The 18,429-nt window shown below is 51.5% G+C and overlaps 1 protein-coding gene across 1 annotated transcript in view; it reads right to left on the bottom strand.

Moving 5' to 3' along the window:
• Positions 1–441: 441 nt before the first annotated feature.
• LOC101934392 (deleted in malignant brain tumors 1 protein-like) overlaps positions 442–18,429 on the bottom strand; it is a 278,680-nt gene continuing 260,692 nt past the window's right edge. The window contains 4 exon segments of the mRNA XM_065571840.1: positions 442–5,962; positions 6,966–7,079; positions 8,335–8,664; positions 9,733–10,062. Coding sequence (XP_065427912.1) covers positions 5,832–5,962; positions 6,966–7,079; positions 8,335–8,664; positions 9,733–10,062 — 905 coding nt within the window. The 3' untranslated portion in view covers positions 442–5,831.

Consider the following 18,429-nt stretch of genomic DNA (forward strand, 5'->3'; position numbering starts at 1 on the left):
ATGATGAAGCTGCAGCTGGCCCTGGACCCTCTGAGCAGGTGTGTGTGTGTGTGTGAGGGGATCCCGCAGCCTGGGCCTGTGGGACCACTGTGCCCCCTTAACTCTCTCCAGTCTGGGCTGTCTCTCACAATGCTTTGCTAGTGACAAGCAGCAAACCCCTCCAGGCGCTGTGATCACTCAGCACAACCGCTTGTGGAGCCCCACACCCAGCTAGATTGCATGAATGCTCCCAGAGCCACTCATGAATCACACAGAGAAAGGCACCAGCCAAATCCCCCCAGCTCCTGGCACTGTACCTCAGGAATATACCGTCTTGCACTGCTCAAGATGGGCAGTGCAAATTTATTAATTGGTTCACCACTTCAACAATGGGAAGTGGACATACACCAGCCTTTATCAAACCTGAGCAGATTTACCCCACACTTCATACAAACACACTGGTAAAGATAAACAATTAAACAAATGTATTGACTATAAAAGATGGATTTTAAGTGATATTAAGTGGTAGGCAAAAAGTCAGTTAGTTACCAAAAGAAATAAAATATAAGCACACAGTCTAAACTCTCAACCCTATTAGACTGGACAACATCTAGATTAAGCAGTTTTTCTCACCCCACTGGATATTGCAGTCCTTAATATACAGATTTGTTCCTTAAATCTGGGCCAATCTCCTCTGTTGGAGTCTTGTCTTCTTCTCAGTGTCTTATGTCCTTGCAGCATAAGTGGGGGCAGGAGAAGGGCCCAGAACATGGCTTCTGTGTCTGTTTTATACCCTCAGTCCATGTTCTTGGAGAACACAAGTCCAGGCACGTCTGGGGCATTGCTGAGTCCCCAGGTAAAGTTGAGCAATTCCCCCAGTGTGGCCTTATGCAGGTGAGTCATTGAACTGTAGCGCCCTTCCTGGACAAAGGCTGTTGATGGTGGTTTGACACCCGCCTGGTTACTTTCCTTGTTGTTGCTTCTGGGGAGCTAATATCTGTCTGATTCCCCAATTTACAGCATGTTTTAGTGACAATCATACAACACAATTCTCATAACTTCATATGCATTAACGATATACATATATGGATAGAGAAATGACTTTCAGCAGGTTATAACCTTTCCCCTGGTACCTTACAAGACATGCTTGATATGTAAGATCACCATTATAAGAAAATAGGGAATATGGGGGTTCCAGGATGCTCCCCCAAGGTATAGAATGTCACAGGGGGGCTTGGGGCTTTGGCTGGCCCCAGGCTCCTCTGGGGGGGGGGCTCCTCCGGGCATGAGGGGACTTCTCCAGCCGAGGGGGGTGTCTTGGGGCTCCTCCGGGGGAGGGGTCTGGAGGCTCCGGTTTAGTGTGAGAAATTGCTATGTGTAGGAATTTGCTACATCAGATAGCATTTTTTTTACATCTGATGTAGCAAATTCCTACACATAGCAATTTCTCGCACTACACCCGCCATGGGGAGAGGAAGGGGGGGACAGGGAGGAGGTCTCAGGGCTCTAGCTGTGGGAAGGGGGTGGAAGGGGTGGAGCCTGGGTTAGCATCCCCAAAGTGGGCTCCACCTATCGCCCATGCAGCCAGATGGCTCCAGCCTCCTTCTGAAATCCTCTAGTGAAGAAGCTTCCACAACCTTCCTAGGCAGTCTGTTCCATTGTCCTACTGCTCTCGCAGTTATTTTGTGCAGTGAGTGCTTTGAGGATGGTTTCTATGAATCCTGATATTCCTTCAGTAAGAGTGCCATGGCCAGCTATGATGGGTCTGCCTGGGTTTCCCTGTTTGTGTATCTTGGGAAGCATGTAGAACAGGGATGGGAAAGCATAATGAAGGAACACTTATCCAACTCAAGTTGCATTTTTTTCAATGGATAAAGGGGCTAAGACGTTGCAAGCGATTGCCTCAGATTTTGTGCGAGCAGATGAAAATTTTGGTTGGCATAGTTTCCTAATTAACGGTGATGTACAGTCACTAGACTGGAAACTGTGCCGCACTGAGTGGTAAGCAAACACTCCCTCATTGGCAAAAACTTTTTCAGCTACTGTGTCTTGCCTCAGAAAAAAATCCTGAAACACTTGGTGTTAAACACTTACTTTTATCAGCATCTCTGTGTTTCTTGCTTTGAAGGTGTTGGGTAATGTCATTACACTTCTAGCAATGGAGAAATGTGCTCCACATGTCTCACATACAACTTTGCTGTTGTCCAATGTTGAAGTGTCTTTTTTTAAAAAACTTGAACTGTTTTTGGAGGTCTTCATTACAATTACACAGATGTTTCCTAGACATTTTTATAGCAAAAAATGACCACACACAAACTATTGATTCTTCTAAGGACACAGGTATGCATAAGCCCCCCCACCGCCAAAAAAACAACCAAAAGTATCACCTGGCAACATCATGTGACTGGTGGCAGCATTGCCTTCACAGCTGGGCAATGGAGAGCATCAGCTGCTTGCTGGCCTGCCTGGCTCTGAAGACAGCACCCGCGCCAGCAGCAGCAAAGAAGTAAGAGTAGCATGGTAGTATTGCCACCCTTACTTGTAACACAACCAGTCCTTGACAAAGGAGAACATGTGTGTGAATGAACTGTGTGTGCTCCTTGTAGGGATGTTTTGGATACATATCAGTCTGCCTCTGGCTGGCACCCTGCTCCTGACAGCCCCTATTTTGCTGAACCAATTTCTTGCTATGGGCCAAGTTAATCTCCAGAGATCTCTATGGCCTGGTAAATCTACTACTGAAACACCAGGGTAGAATTGATTTGCAAGTGTTCCTTCACAAGGCTTTCTCGGAAAACTGGCCCAGCCCAGCATCTGAACACGGCACTCTGCCTCTACGACAGGCAGCTTTTTTGGCTCAGGGAGACTCTGAGCTACAACAAAACGTACAATTAAAAACCCTTCCTATTTCACACTGTCTCAACACTCAGGCTCCAAAGCGAGGCAAACCTTGGAGCTGGGAAGAGACATCACGCTGCTTTCAGCCTGCAGCTGCAACTCAGCTAACCAGAAAAAATCAGCGTTTACGTATTAGAGCACTGCCACTAACCCCTGTCGGAGAGCGGGGACTGCTGCCCGGGGGGACAGCTCTGAAGGCAGCGCTTCCTTCACAAATCAGGGCAAATGTCCAGTTTTAGTGAAAAAGTAGGGACGGCCAGAAGAGAGCTGAAAAAGGGGACTGTCCCTGCCAAAACAGGACATATGGTCACCCTACTACAGAGGGGGTGAGAGTGGAGCATTTCGAGGAGTAGAGAGCCAGTGACACCTTGTGGACGTTTTTAGGAATTACAAGAAATCAGAAAATGGCAAAAACACATCTTTCAGCTGTCAATATGCTACTAAGGCAAAGAGAAGGGGGAATAATGTGGTTGTTCCCCAACATCATCATCCCCTGTGAAATGTGCAAGAGGGCTTGTGTCTGGACACAGCTGCTGTCTCCGTGTCTAGCTGTGTAATATTACCGCAGGGTGTTTATACAGCGTAAGGAGCGGGTGGGGCAGGACTGAGGGGCCAGGACAGAGCGGGGCGGGAATTTGGGAAGGTTAGAGGGAAGCTCTCTGTATCTGTATCTGTAACCCAGCCCATTCCTTTCTAGTAAGCAAGGCACCATCATGCAGCTGCACTCAGTTCTGCACCTTATCTACACACTAGAAGCTGTAATGCTCATTTACTGGGGGCCCGAGCTGGCTGCTGCATAGAAAGACGGGGCCTGGTGCCCCGAGCTCCGGGGGCATTGGGCACAGAGAGAGGAGACAGGTCCTGGTGCCCTGAGCTCAGGGGGCATCGGGCACAGACAGACAGATGGGGCCTGGCATCCTGAGTGCAGGGGGAATCAGGCACAGACAGACAGATGGGGCCTGGCCCCCTGAGCTCAGTGGGCATTGGGCACAGACACACAGACAGGGCCTGGTGCCCTGAGATCAGGGTGTATTGGGCACATACAGACAGATGGGGCCTGGCGCCCTGAGTTCAGGGGGCATTGGGCACAGACAGACAGGGCCTGGTACCCTGAGATCAGGCTGTATTGGGCACAGACAGATGAGAACACCAGGCTTTACCAGGCCCTGGTGCATCAGGAACAGGCAGACACCTATAGTCAATTTCTCCCCATAGCTCATTTAAATGTTGGGATGGTCGTGTCATGGGGAAGGAACCGACTGTCCCAGTGCACCAGACAATGGCTCTGCAGGGCGCACCACATGCTGTCTGCATGGCTGGGCACAGGCTGCTCAGGGATGGGCATCGGAGCTGCTGGGAGCTACTGTAAGGGGACTGTTGCCCCCTTACTAACATTCAGTGGGGTGTTTTGGTTGGCTAGCTCCCAGCACTAAAAGGGGAGGGGTCGATGGCAAATCAGGAGCCTGAGACTGACAATCCCCAGGAACAATGGGGAGAGGTCAATGCTCCAGATCAGCCTGATTGACAGGGCGGGCAGGCTAATCAGGGAGTCAGGAGGCCAGAGGGGGTCCTGTCCTCCCTGTGAACTGGAATGGCCTGAGTCAGACAGAGTGGGGCCGAGCTAAGGAGAGAGCAGGGGCCCGAGCTAAGTTGCTGGAAGCAGAGCTGCAGCCTCAAAGCCAGAGCACAGCCCAGAGAGAGCAGAGCTGCCCTGGGAGCAGAGCTGCAGCCACCAGAGCCAGAGGGGCCAGACAAGCAGCCAGGAAGCAGGTCAGAGCTGGGAGCGGAGTCACAGAAGCAGCCTGCAAAGCAGAGCTGTCCTGGGGGCAGAGCTGCAGTAACCAGAGCCAGAGGGGCCAGACAAGCAGCCCAGGGAGCTGAAGGCAGAGCAGCAGCAGCAGCCGTGCTGAGGCAGAGTGGAGCTGGAGCCGGGGCTGGAGCAGTCCGGAGCTGGGGCTGGGGCAGTCTGGAGCAGTGTGCAGTCCGAGTGCGGTGAGCAGCTGGGGAGGGGAGGGGGACCCTGGGCAGTGGGCCCAGCACAGGGAGACGCCTCAGCCAAGAGGCCTTGCAGGCCAGACTTGCAGGGGGACCATAACCCTGACCGGGCGGGGGCGACGCTGGGAAGAAGGGTCCTGCCACCTAGAGCCTGAGAGCGTGTGGCCACCACCAGAGCAAGTGTCCAATCCACAGCGTCTCTGCAGCACAGCCAGGGCCTGGGACCTACAAGGAACCTGGGACCTACAAGGAACAGACTGTGAACTGCCCTGACGTTCCAGAGACACTGGTTGTGATGTTCCCTGCCACAGAGCAGGGTGATGTGTTTTCCTTTAACCTTTCCCATTTTTCCTTATTCTTTTTTAAAATTAATTGTTAATTAAACAACTTGTATTTGCTTTAAATTGTATGAAATGATCAGTGGGTCAGGGAGGTGCCCAGTGCAGAGAGAGTACCCTGGAGTGGGGACACCCTAGCCCCTGTCCTGGGTGACCACAGCAGGGTTGGGGGTCGAGCCCCCCAGGAATCCTGGGACCAGCCTTGTCGGGGTTTACGAGGACACTGCCAGACAGGAGAGTGGAAGGGGAGTCCTCAAGGGCAGGGAGGCCTCTGGGTAAAGGAAGTGGGAGCAAGGACTCGGATCCTTTCGCTAGCCCATTTCACCGGGATAGTGCAGAAGCCAGGAAAGTTCCCCACAATAGCGGGACCATTCCCCCGCTTACACTACACCAGGGAAAGCTGGGGCTGGGGCGGAGCAGGGGAGCCTTCCAAGTTAGCTGGGGGGACAATGGTGCCAGGGGCCCCACGGGGGGAGTGGAGACCCCCAGCCCCCAGACGATCCCCATCAGCATCCCCACAGTCCAGGCAGCTGGTAGCCCTGGGGCTGCTTTGTGCAGGATCCCACCGGCCCATCTCTCACTGCAGGCGGAGACCAGCCCAGCCTGGCTGGCATGCGGCTCTCACAGCACCACATCTTCCCTCACCAGCCAGGTCATCTCGCTGTCGGGGTCCTCCGGGGGCTCTGGATTTGCCGCACCCTGGAGCTGGGGCGGGGTTCCTGGAGCCCCCAGCTCCTCCAGGTGCACATGGCCTGCAAGCAAGAGGACAGGGTGAAGCACCCGGGCCAATGACCTTTGCCCCCAGCCCCACCTCACCCAGGTGCCAGGGCGCCTTGTGAATGGGACCCCACCGTAGGATTGCCAACTTTTGAATCGCACAAAGCTGAACACCCCTACCCCTCCCCTTCTCAAAGGCCCCACCCCCACTCGCTCCATGCCCCCTCCCTCCATCGCTCACTCTCCCCCACCCTCATGCACTTTCACCTGACTGGAGCAGGGTGGTTGGGTACAGGGGGGAGGAGGTGAGGGCTCCGGCTTGGGCTGTGGGCTCTATGGCAGGGGCGGGGAAGAGGAGTTTGGGGTGCAGGAGGGAGCTGGGGCAGGGGGTTGGGATGTGTGTGGGGGGGACAGGCTCCAGGAGGGAGTGTGTCAGAGGGGACTTCAGGTTGGAGCAAGGGGTGAGGGTCTGGGAGGGGGTTAGGGGTGCAAGGTCCCTGCGCCGCTTACTGTGGCTCCCAGGAAGCGGCTCCCAGGTCCTTGTGGCCCCTAGGTGCATGGGCGGCTAGGGAGGCTCTGCGCGCTGCCTTCGCATCTGCAGGCACCGCCCTCACAGCTCCCATTGGTTGCAGTTCCCAGCCAATGAGAGCTGTGGCGCCAGCACTCGGGGCGGAGGCAGCGTGTGGAGCCTGCCATAGTCCCGGACCCCGACTGCGCCATTGACCGGATCTGCCATGGTCGTTTTTCGAACGGGCGTTCCAGTCGAAAACCGGATGCCTGGCAACCCTACATCACTGCCAGGGCAGGGCTGTAGGGACGGGGCAACCGCAGGCTGGGACACTGGGCCTGTGCGTGGCAGCCAGAGCAGGGTCCCCAGCAGCTGTGAGAGCAGCAGGTCCCCAGGCAGCTGGACAAGGCACTGGGCTGCCACTCAGGGGCACTGGGTTCCAGCTGGGGCTGGACTCCAGGGTCAGGAGGGCAACCCTCATCCCAGCCCCGCTTCCTTGCAGCGCTGTGCTCCGGGTTCAGGGCTCTTACCCAGGGGGTTCCCAGCGGCTCTGTCCCGCCGCATCCTCCAGCAGAGCAGGACCCCGCAGATCAGCACCACGACAGCACCCAGGCCAAGGAGCACAGACCAGAGCAGCCCGGAGCCTGTGGAGAGAGCCGGGCAGTGAGCTATGCCCCTGCCCCACGGACCTGCCACAACCATGGGGCTGACCCCTGCCTCTGCCCCACAGCCCCTGAGACTGACTCTCTCCCCTCCCAGAGCCCCCTGCCAAGGCTGATTCCATCCCCTCCCCAATAACTCCCCATGGCCTGTCTCTGTCCCCACCCCATGGGCCCCCCCACGGCTGACTCCCTCTCCTTCCCCACAGTCCCTATTTGTCTGACTCTGTCCCCCACTCCACAGCCCCCATCCTGAGGACACCTCCCTGCCCCAACCCACAGCCCCACCCGGGATTGAGTTCCTTGCCCTTAGAACCTTGGCTGGTCAACCCCACCCCCTCTGCCACAGGCCCCGGGGAGGAGGGTGGAGTGTGGGGCAGTGCAGGGCCCTGCGCTGGGGGTGGCTAAGGGGTAGGGTTGCCAACTACCTAATCACATAAACCCGAACACCCTTGCCCCACACCTGTCCCCTGCTCCTTCCCCAAGGCCACGACCCTTCTCACTCCATCACCCGCCCCCCCCCCCGGCCCCGTTGCTCACTCTCCCAAGTCCTCACTGACTTTCACCAGACTGAGGCAGGGGGTTGGTGTGGGAGGGGATGTGGGCTCTTGGAGGGAGTTTGGGTGCAGAAGGTGGCTCAGGCCGGGGGCCGGGGTGCAGAAGGGGATGCAGAATCTGGGAGGGAGTTTGGGTGCAGCAGGGGACTCAGGGCTAGGGGTTGGAGTGCAGGAGGGTGTGCGGGCTCTGGAAGGGAGTTTGGGTGCAGGAGGGGACTCAGGGCTGGGGCAGGGAGTTGGGGTGCTGGACGCGGCTCAGGGCTGGGCTGCCCCCAGGGACCATTCCCAGCCCAAGGAGTCCGAGGGAGGGGGATGTGTTATAGAGAGGGTTGGGGAACTAACTCCCAGAGGCTTCTCCCCAGTTTCTCCCACAGGCCCTGTCCCTCAGACTCCTTCTCAGGCCCTGCCCCCAGACTCCTCCCCCAGGCCCCACAGGCTCTCTGCCCCCCAGATCTGTGCTCTGGGTCTGCCTGCAGGGGTAGCAGACTCCAGCACAGGACCGAGGGCTGGCAGGAGAGGGAGCCCTGTGGTGGAGGAGGCTGCTCAGAGACCTAGGAGTGGTGTCCCAGGCTGACCAAGGCTGTGGGAACCTCTGGGACAGTCAGTAACCTCGGCCAGGGTGTCACTCCCACCCATCCCGTGTCTGCAGAAACATGGGCATGGCTACGGAGCTGGGCACTCACCGGCCTGCCCAGCACACACCACGCTGGCCTCAGAGCCACGGCCACACAGCCTGGGACCCAGCCGGCTCAGCTGGCACTCGCTGATGAGAGACTCCTGGCCCGAGCAGCTCACGCCCTCCAGCCAGACGTCGTCGGCCCCGTGGCCGAACTGAGCAACCCCCGGGGCTGACAGCGCCATGCCGCAGCCCAGCTGCTTGCACACCACCCCTGCCTCTGGCAGGCCCCAGCCGGCATCACATACGGCACCCCAGGTGTCGTTAATCAGCACCTCCACTCGCCCGGAGCAGGGGCTTGGGCCACTCATCAGCCGCAGCCTCAGCTGGCCCTGATCTGAAACACAAAGCACAGGGCATGAGAGGCTGTTCCCAGCCGCCAGGCGCCCGGATGCACAGCACTGCACGCAGATGGGGTGTGTGTGTCTGCACAGAGCAGAGAGGAGCCATTTCTATTTCATCCCACCTGTGTGCATGTGTGCGCGCACTCACACACTCACACACACATGCACTCCCCCATACACATGCTGCCTCACAAACAGACACATACACAGAGTCCCATGCACAACCCCCATACGTCGTTATGCACACACACACATTGCCTCAAATACACACACTGTCACATGCATACATACTGCCATTAGGGTTGCCAACTAATCGCAGAAACCCAAACGCTCTTGCCCTGCCACCTTCTCCGAGGCCCCGCCCCCGCTCACTCCATCCTCCCTCCCTCCGTCGCTCACTCTCCCCCACCCTCACTTTCATCCGGTTGGGGCAGGTGGTTGGGGTGCAGGAGAGGGTGTGGGGTGCAGGCTTTGGGAGGGAGTTTGGGTGCGGGAGGGGGCTTAGGGCTGAGGCAGGCGGTTGGAGTGCAGGAGGGGAATGGGAACTGCAGCCAATGGGAACTGCAGAGTCAGCACTCAGGACAGGGCAGTGCGCAGAGACCGCCTGGGCACCCTTGCACCTAGGAACAAGAGGGACATGCTGGTCGCTTCTGGGAGCCATGTGGAGCCAGGGCAGGTAGGCTGCCTACCTTAGCCCTGCTGCGCTGCTGGACTTTTAGCACCTAAAATCTCCCGGATTGGTTTCAGTAGCCTCTGGGAGATGGAGGCCGATTCTGGGAGACTCCCGGGCAGTCTGGGAGGGTTGGCAACCCTAAGTGCCACACATGTATGCAAATATCCATAGACTGTCCTGTGTACACCCCTTCACACACACACACACACACACACACACACACACACACACACACACACTGCCAGAAACAGGTACAGAGACAATCACACACAAACCCCGAAACGCACACACACACCAACACACCTAGGCTGACTCCCAGGGGTTAGCACCCTCTGCAGAGCCCCCACCCCACTTCCAGCAGCAAGGCTCCTTCCGCCCTGGGTGTTACCTGAGCACACAACACTGGCATCTTCTCCGTGGTTACAGCCATGCTCTCCCCAAGGCTTAGCCTTGCATTTGGTGAGGGCAGCTTCTGCCCCTGTGCACTGAACCTCATCCAGCCACACACGGTCAGATCCTTGTCCAAAGTGAGCCCCACGTGGTGCTGATAACGCCATCCCACAGCCCAGCTGCCTGCACACGACTTCAGCCTCAGACAAGTCCCAGCTGCCATCACACACGGTTCCCCACAGCTGGTTGTGAAGCACCTCGACTCTCCCAGCGCAGCGACTCGGGCCGTTCACCAGTCGGAGCGGAGCCACTTCTGAGATGCCTGAGTCTGCAAACAACCAAGGAAATAAACACTCAGGGAGGTTCCTGTGCATCTGATCTAGAGTCACATAGGGAACATAGCGCCTTGAGACACAGGACTGGCTGGAGAGGCAGACTCTGGAAATTGAGAGAAAGGAAAATGCCGGCTGCTTTTTGTTTTGTACTGTGTTCAGGGAAACAGGACTTTGTAAATAAATGAGATCGCACCAAAGAAACACTTCACTTGTGTAATCAATTTCTCCTCTTAAAGAAACCCATCAAGGCCCCACTATGGCTAATGCAACAAATGGGCAACACTCCTCATTTAGGAAGAGCAGAGTGGGCCCAGGGCAGTGGGAGGTGGCACCCTGAATTGCTTTACAGTTAGTGAGCACTCAACAGTGCTGGACATGGAAAGTGTAGGGAACACTGTTCCCATTGAGCCATGGCAAGAGGAGTCTGCAACGCCCCCCAGCTCAAAGACCAGGGTGAACAGCACTTTGAATACCCGCTGCAATGTGTAGAAAGACACTCTGTGTTGCTCTGGGGGATCAGTCTATGGGAGCCTGCAGGGGTCTCGTGCTGCCACGAGAAAAACAATCCCTCGAGTTTCTAAGAATGATCAGTGATAATTTTCTAACACAACAAGTATGGCCCCTGACTCGGGCTGGGCCTAAAGGAGACTGACGGATAAAGGAGAATTTATCACAGAATTACAAATGGGAAGGTGCAGAGGCGCAAGTGATCCGGACCTGAGCATACTGGCTATGTGCAAACACAAAACTTAGTAAAGCATTTGATATGGTTGTGACGTTGTGCAGTCTATATGGTTTTATAAAAACATGATAATAAGTGAATATAATGTAACTGGAATAGTTTTATAAAAACATGATAATAAGTGAATATAATGTAACTGGAATATGCTTGATGCAAAAAGTCTCTTGTAAGGTATCATTACAAAGCTTATAATCTACTGACTGTGATCATCGTATTTGTATAAATGCACCACTCTTGTATCTAAAACTAGAAATATAAAATATAACTCTGAGGGCCTATTGTAATTATGCAAAGTGTGGGCCATTAATGGTGGTTTGGAATCTTGATGACTCCTATTAACTAGGACAATTGTCTAAAGATGGCTGTGTTTTACCTGTGAGTCTTCCTGTATACCTGTGTGCTGGCAAGTGGGTAAGGAAGTCTTGCAGTGACATGTGATCATGTCACTTGAACTGGAATCCATCTTTAACCTTGTGCTTTTCCAGTGTGGGGTGGTAGAAACCCAGAGGGACAAAAGGTTCCCGCCTTATGCAAAAGATGTAAAGGGGTGGGACAGAACAGAGAGGAGGAGAGGAGCCATCATGAAGAATCCCCTAGCTATCACCTGAGCGGGAACAAGAGCTGTACCAGGGGAAAGAATTGGGCCCAGGCCTGGAAGGTGTCCAGTCTGAGAAAAAACTTACTGAAGCATCTCTGAGGGTGAGATTATCTGTATTCAGTTTGATTAGACATAGATTTGTGCATTTTATTTTATTTTTTTGGTGACTTACTTTGTTCTGTCTGTTACCACTTGGAAACACTTAAATCCCACTTTCTGTATTTAATAAAATCTCTTTTTAATTATTAATGAACTCAAAGTATGTATTAATACCTGGGGAAGCAAACAACTGTACATATCTTTCTATCAGTGTTATAGAGGGTTAACAATTTATTAGTTTACCCTGTATAAGCTTTATAAAGGGTAAAACAGATTTATTTGGGTTTAGACCCCATTGGGAGTTGGGCATCTGAGTGCTAAAGACAAGCATACTTCTGTGAGCTGCTTTCAGGTAAACTTGCAGCTTTGGAGCAAGTAATTCAGACCCTGGGTCTTTGTCAGAGCAGACGGGAGTGTCTGGCTCAGCAAGACAGGGTGCTGGAGTCCTGAGCTGACAGGGAAAACAGGAATCGAAGTAGTCTTGGTACATTAGGTGGCAGCTCCCAAGGGGGTTTCTGAGATCCAACCCGTCACAATAGTCTCGCATTATATTCTTATCAATAAACTAGGCAAATACAACTTAGATCGGGCTACTATAAGGTGGGTGCATAACTGGCTGGATAACCATTCTCAGAGAGTAGTTATAAATGGTTCACAATCCTGCTGGAAAAGTATAACAAGTGGGGTTCCGCAGGGGTCTGTTTTGGGACCGGCTCTGCTCAATATCTTCATCAACGACTTAGATATTGGCATAGAAAGTACGCTTATTAAGTTTGCAGATGATACCAAACTGGGAGTGATTGCAACTGCTTTGGAGGATAGGGTCATAATTCAAAATGATCTGAACAAATTGGAGAAATGGTCTGAGGTAAACAGGATGAAGTTTAATAAAGACAAATGCAAAGTGCTCCACTTAGGAAGAAACAACCAGTTTCACACATACAGAATGGGAAGAGACAGTCTAGGAAGGAGTACGGCAGAAAGGGATCTAGCGGTTATAGTGGACCACAAGCTAAATATGAGTCAACAGTGTGATGCTGTTGCAAAAAAAGCAAACATTATTCTGGGATGCATTAAAAGGTGTGTTGTGAGCAAGACATGAGAAGTCATTCTTCTGCTATACTCTGAGCTGGTTAGACCTCAACTGGAGTATTTTGTCTAGTTCTGGGCACCACACTTCAAGAAAGATGTGGAGAAATTGGAGAGGGTCCAGAGAAGAGCAACAAGAATGATTAAGGGTCTAGAGAACATGACCCATGAAGGAAGGCTGAAAGAATTGGGTTTGTTTAGTTTGGAAAAGAGAAGACTGAGAGGGGACATGGTAGCAGTTTTCAGGTATCTAAAAGGGTGTCATAAGGAGGAGGGAGAAAACTTGTTTATTTTAGCACCTAAGGATAGAACAAGAAGCAATGGGCTTAAACTGCAGGAAGGGAGGTTTAGGTTGGACATTAGGAAAAAGTTCCTAACTGTCAGGGTGGTTAAACCCTGGAATAAATTGCCTAGGGAGGTTGTGGAATCTCCATCTCTGGAGATATTTAAGAGTAGGTTAGATAAATGTCTATCAGGGATGGTCTAGACAGTATTTGGTCCTGCCATGAGGGCAGGGGACTGGACTCGATGACCTCTCGAGGTCTCTTCCACTTCTAGAATCTATGAATCTATGCCCTGACAGCAGTGATGGGTTGTACCAGATGTTTGTTGCCCCCTGCTGGAGGCCTCAGCACTTCGGCACACCCTGCCCTAACAGGCTGCCCTGCTGGAAGGGAAGAGCAGTGAGTTGAGACCTCCAGGGGTTGCCTTGAGCGGTCTACCACAATCTGCTTCAGGCACAATCAACGAGAGTTGGTCCCTCGTCACCTAGAAGCATGGGGAGCAGACAGAGGTCAGGGCCCAGCAGGCCAGATGAAAAGGGCTGGCTCTTTCTAGCAGCCCATTCTGGTGAAGCTGGGACAGGGAGGGCCAGTGGGCCAATTTCCCAAAGCTGAAAACAATTATGAGCAACACTGGCTGGAAATTGGTAGTTGCTGACCATGTTTGACACTTTCCCAAAGCATGTGGTGCTGCAGTGACTGAAAGGTAAAAGGACTGAAACAGCTATGACTGCATTGATGAAACAGGTAGAGTTGCAATTCATCCCACCAGGCAGCGTCTGCAGTCATGAGGAGAAGGAATTTGTATCACGGTTACTACACGAGGTTTGCTGAGAACTCCAGATAACCAAGGTGAGTACCAGTGTTGTCTATCCTGTGAGTAAAAGGGCAGTGGAGAGAGTAAATTACACCATTGGTTCCATTCTTACAGCCTGAGTCGATGAAGACCAACAAGACTGGGAAATGAAGATATCGTTTGTTATCTTAGCACAGCCATCAATCAACTATCCCTTACTCTGCTTCTGGGATAATTTGTGGACCTTGCAAACCCAGGCTTCCCAGTGACTTGATGTTCAGCAGCAAGAATTGGCCAGGCCCCCTGCACCTGTACAGGTCAGAGACACACTGGAGTCTTAGGGCAGGTCGACACTATAAACTTGCACCAGCGCAGCTGCGCTGCTCTAGCGCTTCCGATGAAGACGCTCTAAGCCAGGGGGGTTTAACCTTTTTTCATTTGCGGACCTTGAAATATTTCAAATGGAGGTGGGGGCCCTTTTGGAAATTTCAGACATTGTCTGTGGACCCCCAGGGGTTCATGGACCACAGGCTGAAAACCATGGTTCTATGGTAACGACAACCTTTTCTCAACACTGGTTCTCCACTTGTGAAGTAACTCCCTGCTCTCCATGTGTCAGTATATAATGCCTGCATCTGTAACTTTCACTCTATGCATCCGAAGAAGTGAGGTTTTAACTCACGAAAGCTTATGCCCAAATAAATCTGTTAGTCTTTAAGGTGCCACCAGACTCCTTGTTGACAACCTTTTGTTGACCCCTTAGGCATAGTCTGCAGACACCCGGGGCTCACGGACCACAGATTGAAAAACTCTGAAGTATCATAGAATCATAGAATATCAGGGTTGGAAGGGACCTCAGGAGGTCATCTAGTCTAACCCCCTGCTCAAAGCAGGACCAATTCCCAACTAAATCATTGCAGCCAGGGCTTTGTCAAGCCGGGCCTGAAAAACCTCCAAGGAAGGAGATTCCACCACCTCCCTAGGTAACGCATTCCAGTGCTTCCCCACCCTCCTAGTGAAATAGTGTTTCCTAATATCCAACCTAGACCTCCCCCACTGCAGCTTGAGACCATTGCTCCTTGTTCTGTCATCTGCCACCACTGAGAACAGCCGAGCTCCATCCTCTTTGGAACCCCACTTCAGGTAGTTGAAAGCAGCTATCAAATCTCCCCCCATTCTTCTTTTCTGGAGACTAAACAATCCCAGTTCCCTCAGCCTCTCCTCATAAGTCATGTGCTCCAGACCCCTAATCATTTTTGTTGCCCTCCGCTGGACTCTTTCCAATTTTTCCACATCCTTCTTGTAGTGTGGGGCCTAAAACTGGACACAGTACTCCAGATAAGGCCTCACCAATGTCGAATAAAGGGGAACGATCCCGTTCCTCGATCTGCTGGCAATGCCCCTACTTATACAGCCCAAAATGCCATTAGCCTTCTTGGCAACAACAGCACACTGTTGACTCATATCCAGCTTCTCGTCCACTGTGACCCCTAGGTCCTTTTCTGCAGAACTGCTACCTAGCCATTCGGTCCCTAGTCTGTAGCAGTGCATAGGATTCTTCCGTCCTAAGTGCAGAACTCTGCACTTGTCCTTGTTAAACCTCATCAGGTGTTTTTTGGCCCAATCCTCTAATTTGTATAGGTCCCTCTGTATCTGATCCCTACCCTCCAGTGTATCTACCACGCCTCCCAGTTTAGTGTCATCTGCAAACTTGCTGAGAGTGCAGTCCACACCATCCTCCAGATCATTAATAAAGATATTAAACAAAACCGGCCCCAGGACCGACCCTGTATGCTGAGGGGAGAGCGCTCTGGTCGGCTTATTAACTCCATCTCCATGAGTGGCAGTAGCTATGTCCTCGGGAGATGCTATCCTGCCAACATAGCACTTTCTACAAGGGGAGTTGAGGTCGGTGTAACTACGTCACTCAGGGGTGCGGATTTTTCACAGCCCTGAGCAACGTAGTTATACTGAAGTAATTGTGTAGCATAACTCTGGCCTTATCTCAGTGGCCTGAGGACAGCATTCCAGCAGATGGAGGAAAAGATGAGCTGGACGGGAGCGTGCCAGACACGAGATGCCAGGAGAGAGGAGAATGGAATGCCAGTACAGGAAGGACAGAAGGTGCAGCAGCGGCTACACAACTGGAAAAAGCATCCTGGAAAAGAATCCCAAACTTACTCCTTTTTGGAGGGGACTTTACATGGTCATTAAAAGGGGAACAACTTATCCTTGCTGATACCAAAAGCAAGAGCATGCAGCTTACCTCAACAACTGCTATCTTCTACAGACAGCCTGTCCACAACAGATAGACCTCACCGAGAGGGCATGAACCCTGAACTCACTGATAATCTAGATCCAACTACGACTGATGTCTCCATGAGTGATTATAGGACTGGAGCAGGCAGAGTGACAAGGAAACCTGTGTGGATGGCAGAGTACCTGGGTTCCTAGGAGTTATTGTTTTAATTTTCATTTAACAGGCAGAGGGGAGGGGAAAGCTCTAGTGATCAGTGCAGACAGCACCAATACCAACCGATGGGGCTGATGCTGAATCTTTATCTTAGTCTTGAGTTACAGAGAATGATGCAGAGAAGGAGCAAAGAAGCCGGGACACAGCCAGAGAATCGATGATCATGTGACCTTCTGAAACATGCGAAGAGCTTTGGGGTCAGCGTGAGCTGACAGAGACTTTGAACTGTGAGCAATGAAACTCTCTCCTTTTGTTTGATTTCTGCTGTGTTCAGCGAGACGGGACTTTGTACATGCTTTGTAAATAACCAGGACTGCGTTGCAGAAATCCAGCAATGTTAATAACTGTCTCCCTCCTCTTACTTGATATTCCCCCACTTATACATCGCAGGATCACATTCGCCCACTTAGCTACAGAATCTTCAATCTCTCCTTCTATCAGAAACAACCCACTTGATCCTGAAAATTAGCTAACTGCTCAGATCAAAAAGGAGTAACTACAGTAAAAAGTAGTATTTGTAATGTATCAGGAACAAACAGAAATCCTAGGAATGGCCTAGATCCTATGCATGGCAGGGACGGTAAAATTGTCAATAAGCATGCAGAAAAGGCAGACACGGGAGATCAACATTTCTGTTTTGCCTTTGGGAAGACGCAGGATTACAGGTTCGGTTGATAAATATAACAGTATTTATGTACTATACGTGAGCATGATCTGAATGAAGCAAAGGACACTTGCCCAACATACTCTGGGGTGGGTATTTGCTCATGGTCATATGCTTTTGAATGGTGGTTGTGGTGTGTTCCCAAATTAATGCTGGTTCCTTTTGCCTTTTTATTAGATATTTTCTTTGCTATACGCAGAGTCAGTGCTTGCAAGTTGGCAAGTATTGCCTTTGCGAAGTGCCCAAGGTGATGTTTAATTTTCCCAGATCAGTGGGTGGGGGTTCGAGACGGTTCTGTTTTGCTTTGTTTTGTATAATGTTTCTTCTGTTTTGTATGGACCCTAACCCTTGCTGCCAGCTCCACCTGCCAGAAGGTTACACATACTTAGACTCTGTAAGGAGTTTGACATTCTGATAAGAAATATTAACACTATACAGAACCAACATAGCCCAGATCAAATGGATTAAAAAATGGCTAATGGACAGCTCTCAAAAATAATTGTAAATGGGGAATCATCGTCACAGTGGGGCTGTTTCTGGTGGGGTCTCACAGGGATGTGGTCTTGATCCAGTGCTATTCAATATCTTTATCAGTGATCTAGAAAAGAATATCAATTCATTGTTGGTAAAGTCTGCAGGAGACACAAAGATTAGTGGAGCGGTAAATAATGATGAGGCCAGGTCCTTTCTACACAGCAAACTGGGTCACTTCGTAAGATGGACTCATTTGAACAACATGTATTTAAACACAGACAAGTGTGAGGTCACACACTTAGGAACAAAGGCCCATGTCTTCAAGGGTATTTAGGTGCCTAAGTCCCATTGACTGGACTGGGAGGTGGCTGCCTTAGTCCCTTTTGGGATATAGGCCAAAGAATGTAGGTCACATGTACAGTACAGGGGACTGTAATGTGGAAAGGAATGACTCCGCAAAGAATTTAGTGGTCATGGTAGAAACCAACTGAACATGAGCTCTCTGCTCGGTGCTGTAGCTAGGAGGGCCACTGCAATCCCAGGATGTATAAATTGGAGATAATGTTGAATAGGATCAGGGAAGTAGTATCACCTTAGTGTATGGCATTAGTGAGACCATTACTGGATGTTGTATCCAGCTCTGGTGTCCACTCTTCAAACTGGGATGGTGACCAATTGGAAAGGGTTCAGAAAAGAGTGCCAAGTAGGGTCTGAGTTCTGGAAAACCTGCATCACAATGAAAAAAATATGTGAAGCTCTGTCATAGAATCATAGAAGATGAGGGTTGGAAGAGACCTCAGGAGGTCATCTAGTCCAACCTCCTGCTCAAAGAAGGACCAACACCAACTAAATCATCCCAGCCAGGGCTTTGTCAAGCCAGGCCTTAAAAACCTCTAAGGATGGAGATTCCACCACCTCCCTAGGTAACCCATTCCAGTGCTTCACCACCCTCCTAGTGAAATAGTGTTAAATTTGCAAATGAATTTTAGTTCTGCAGTTTCTCTTTGAAGTCTGTTTCTGAAGTTTTTTTGTTCAAAGTATGGCTACTTTTAAATCTGTTACAGAATGTCTATAGAAGACTGAAGAGTTCTCCTACTGGCTTTTGTATGTTACCATTCCTGATGTCCTGATGTCTTCTTCTTCA

This window comes from Chrysemys picta, chromosome 17 (genome assembly GCF_011386835.1).
Source record: "Chrysemys picta bellii isolate R12L10 chromosome 17, ASM1138683v2, whole genome shotgun sequence".
Classification (NCBI taxonomy): domain Eukaryota; kingdom Metazoa; phylum Chordata; order Testudines; family Emydidae; genus Chrysemys; species Chrysemys picta.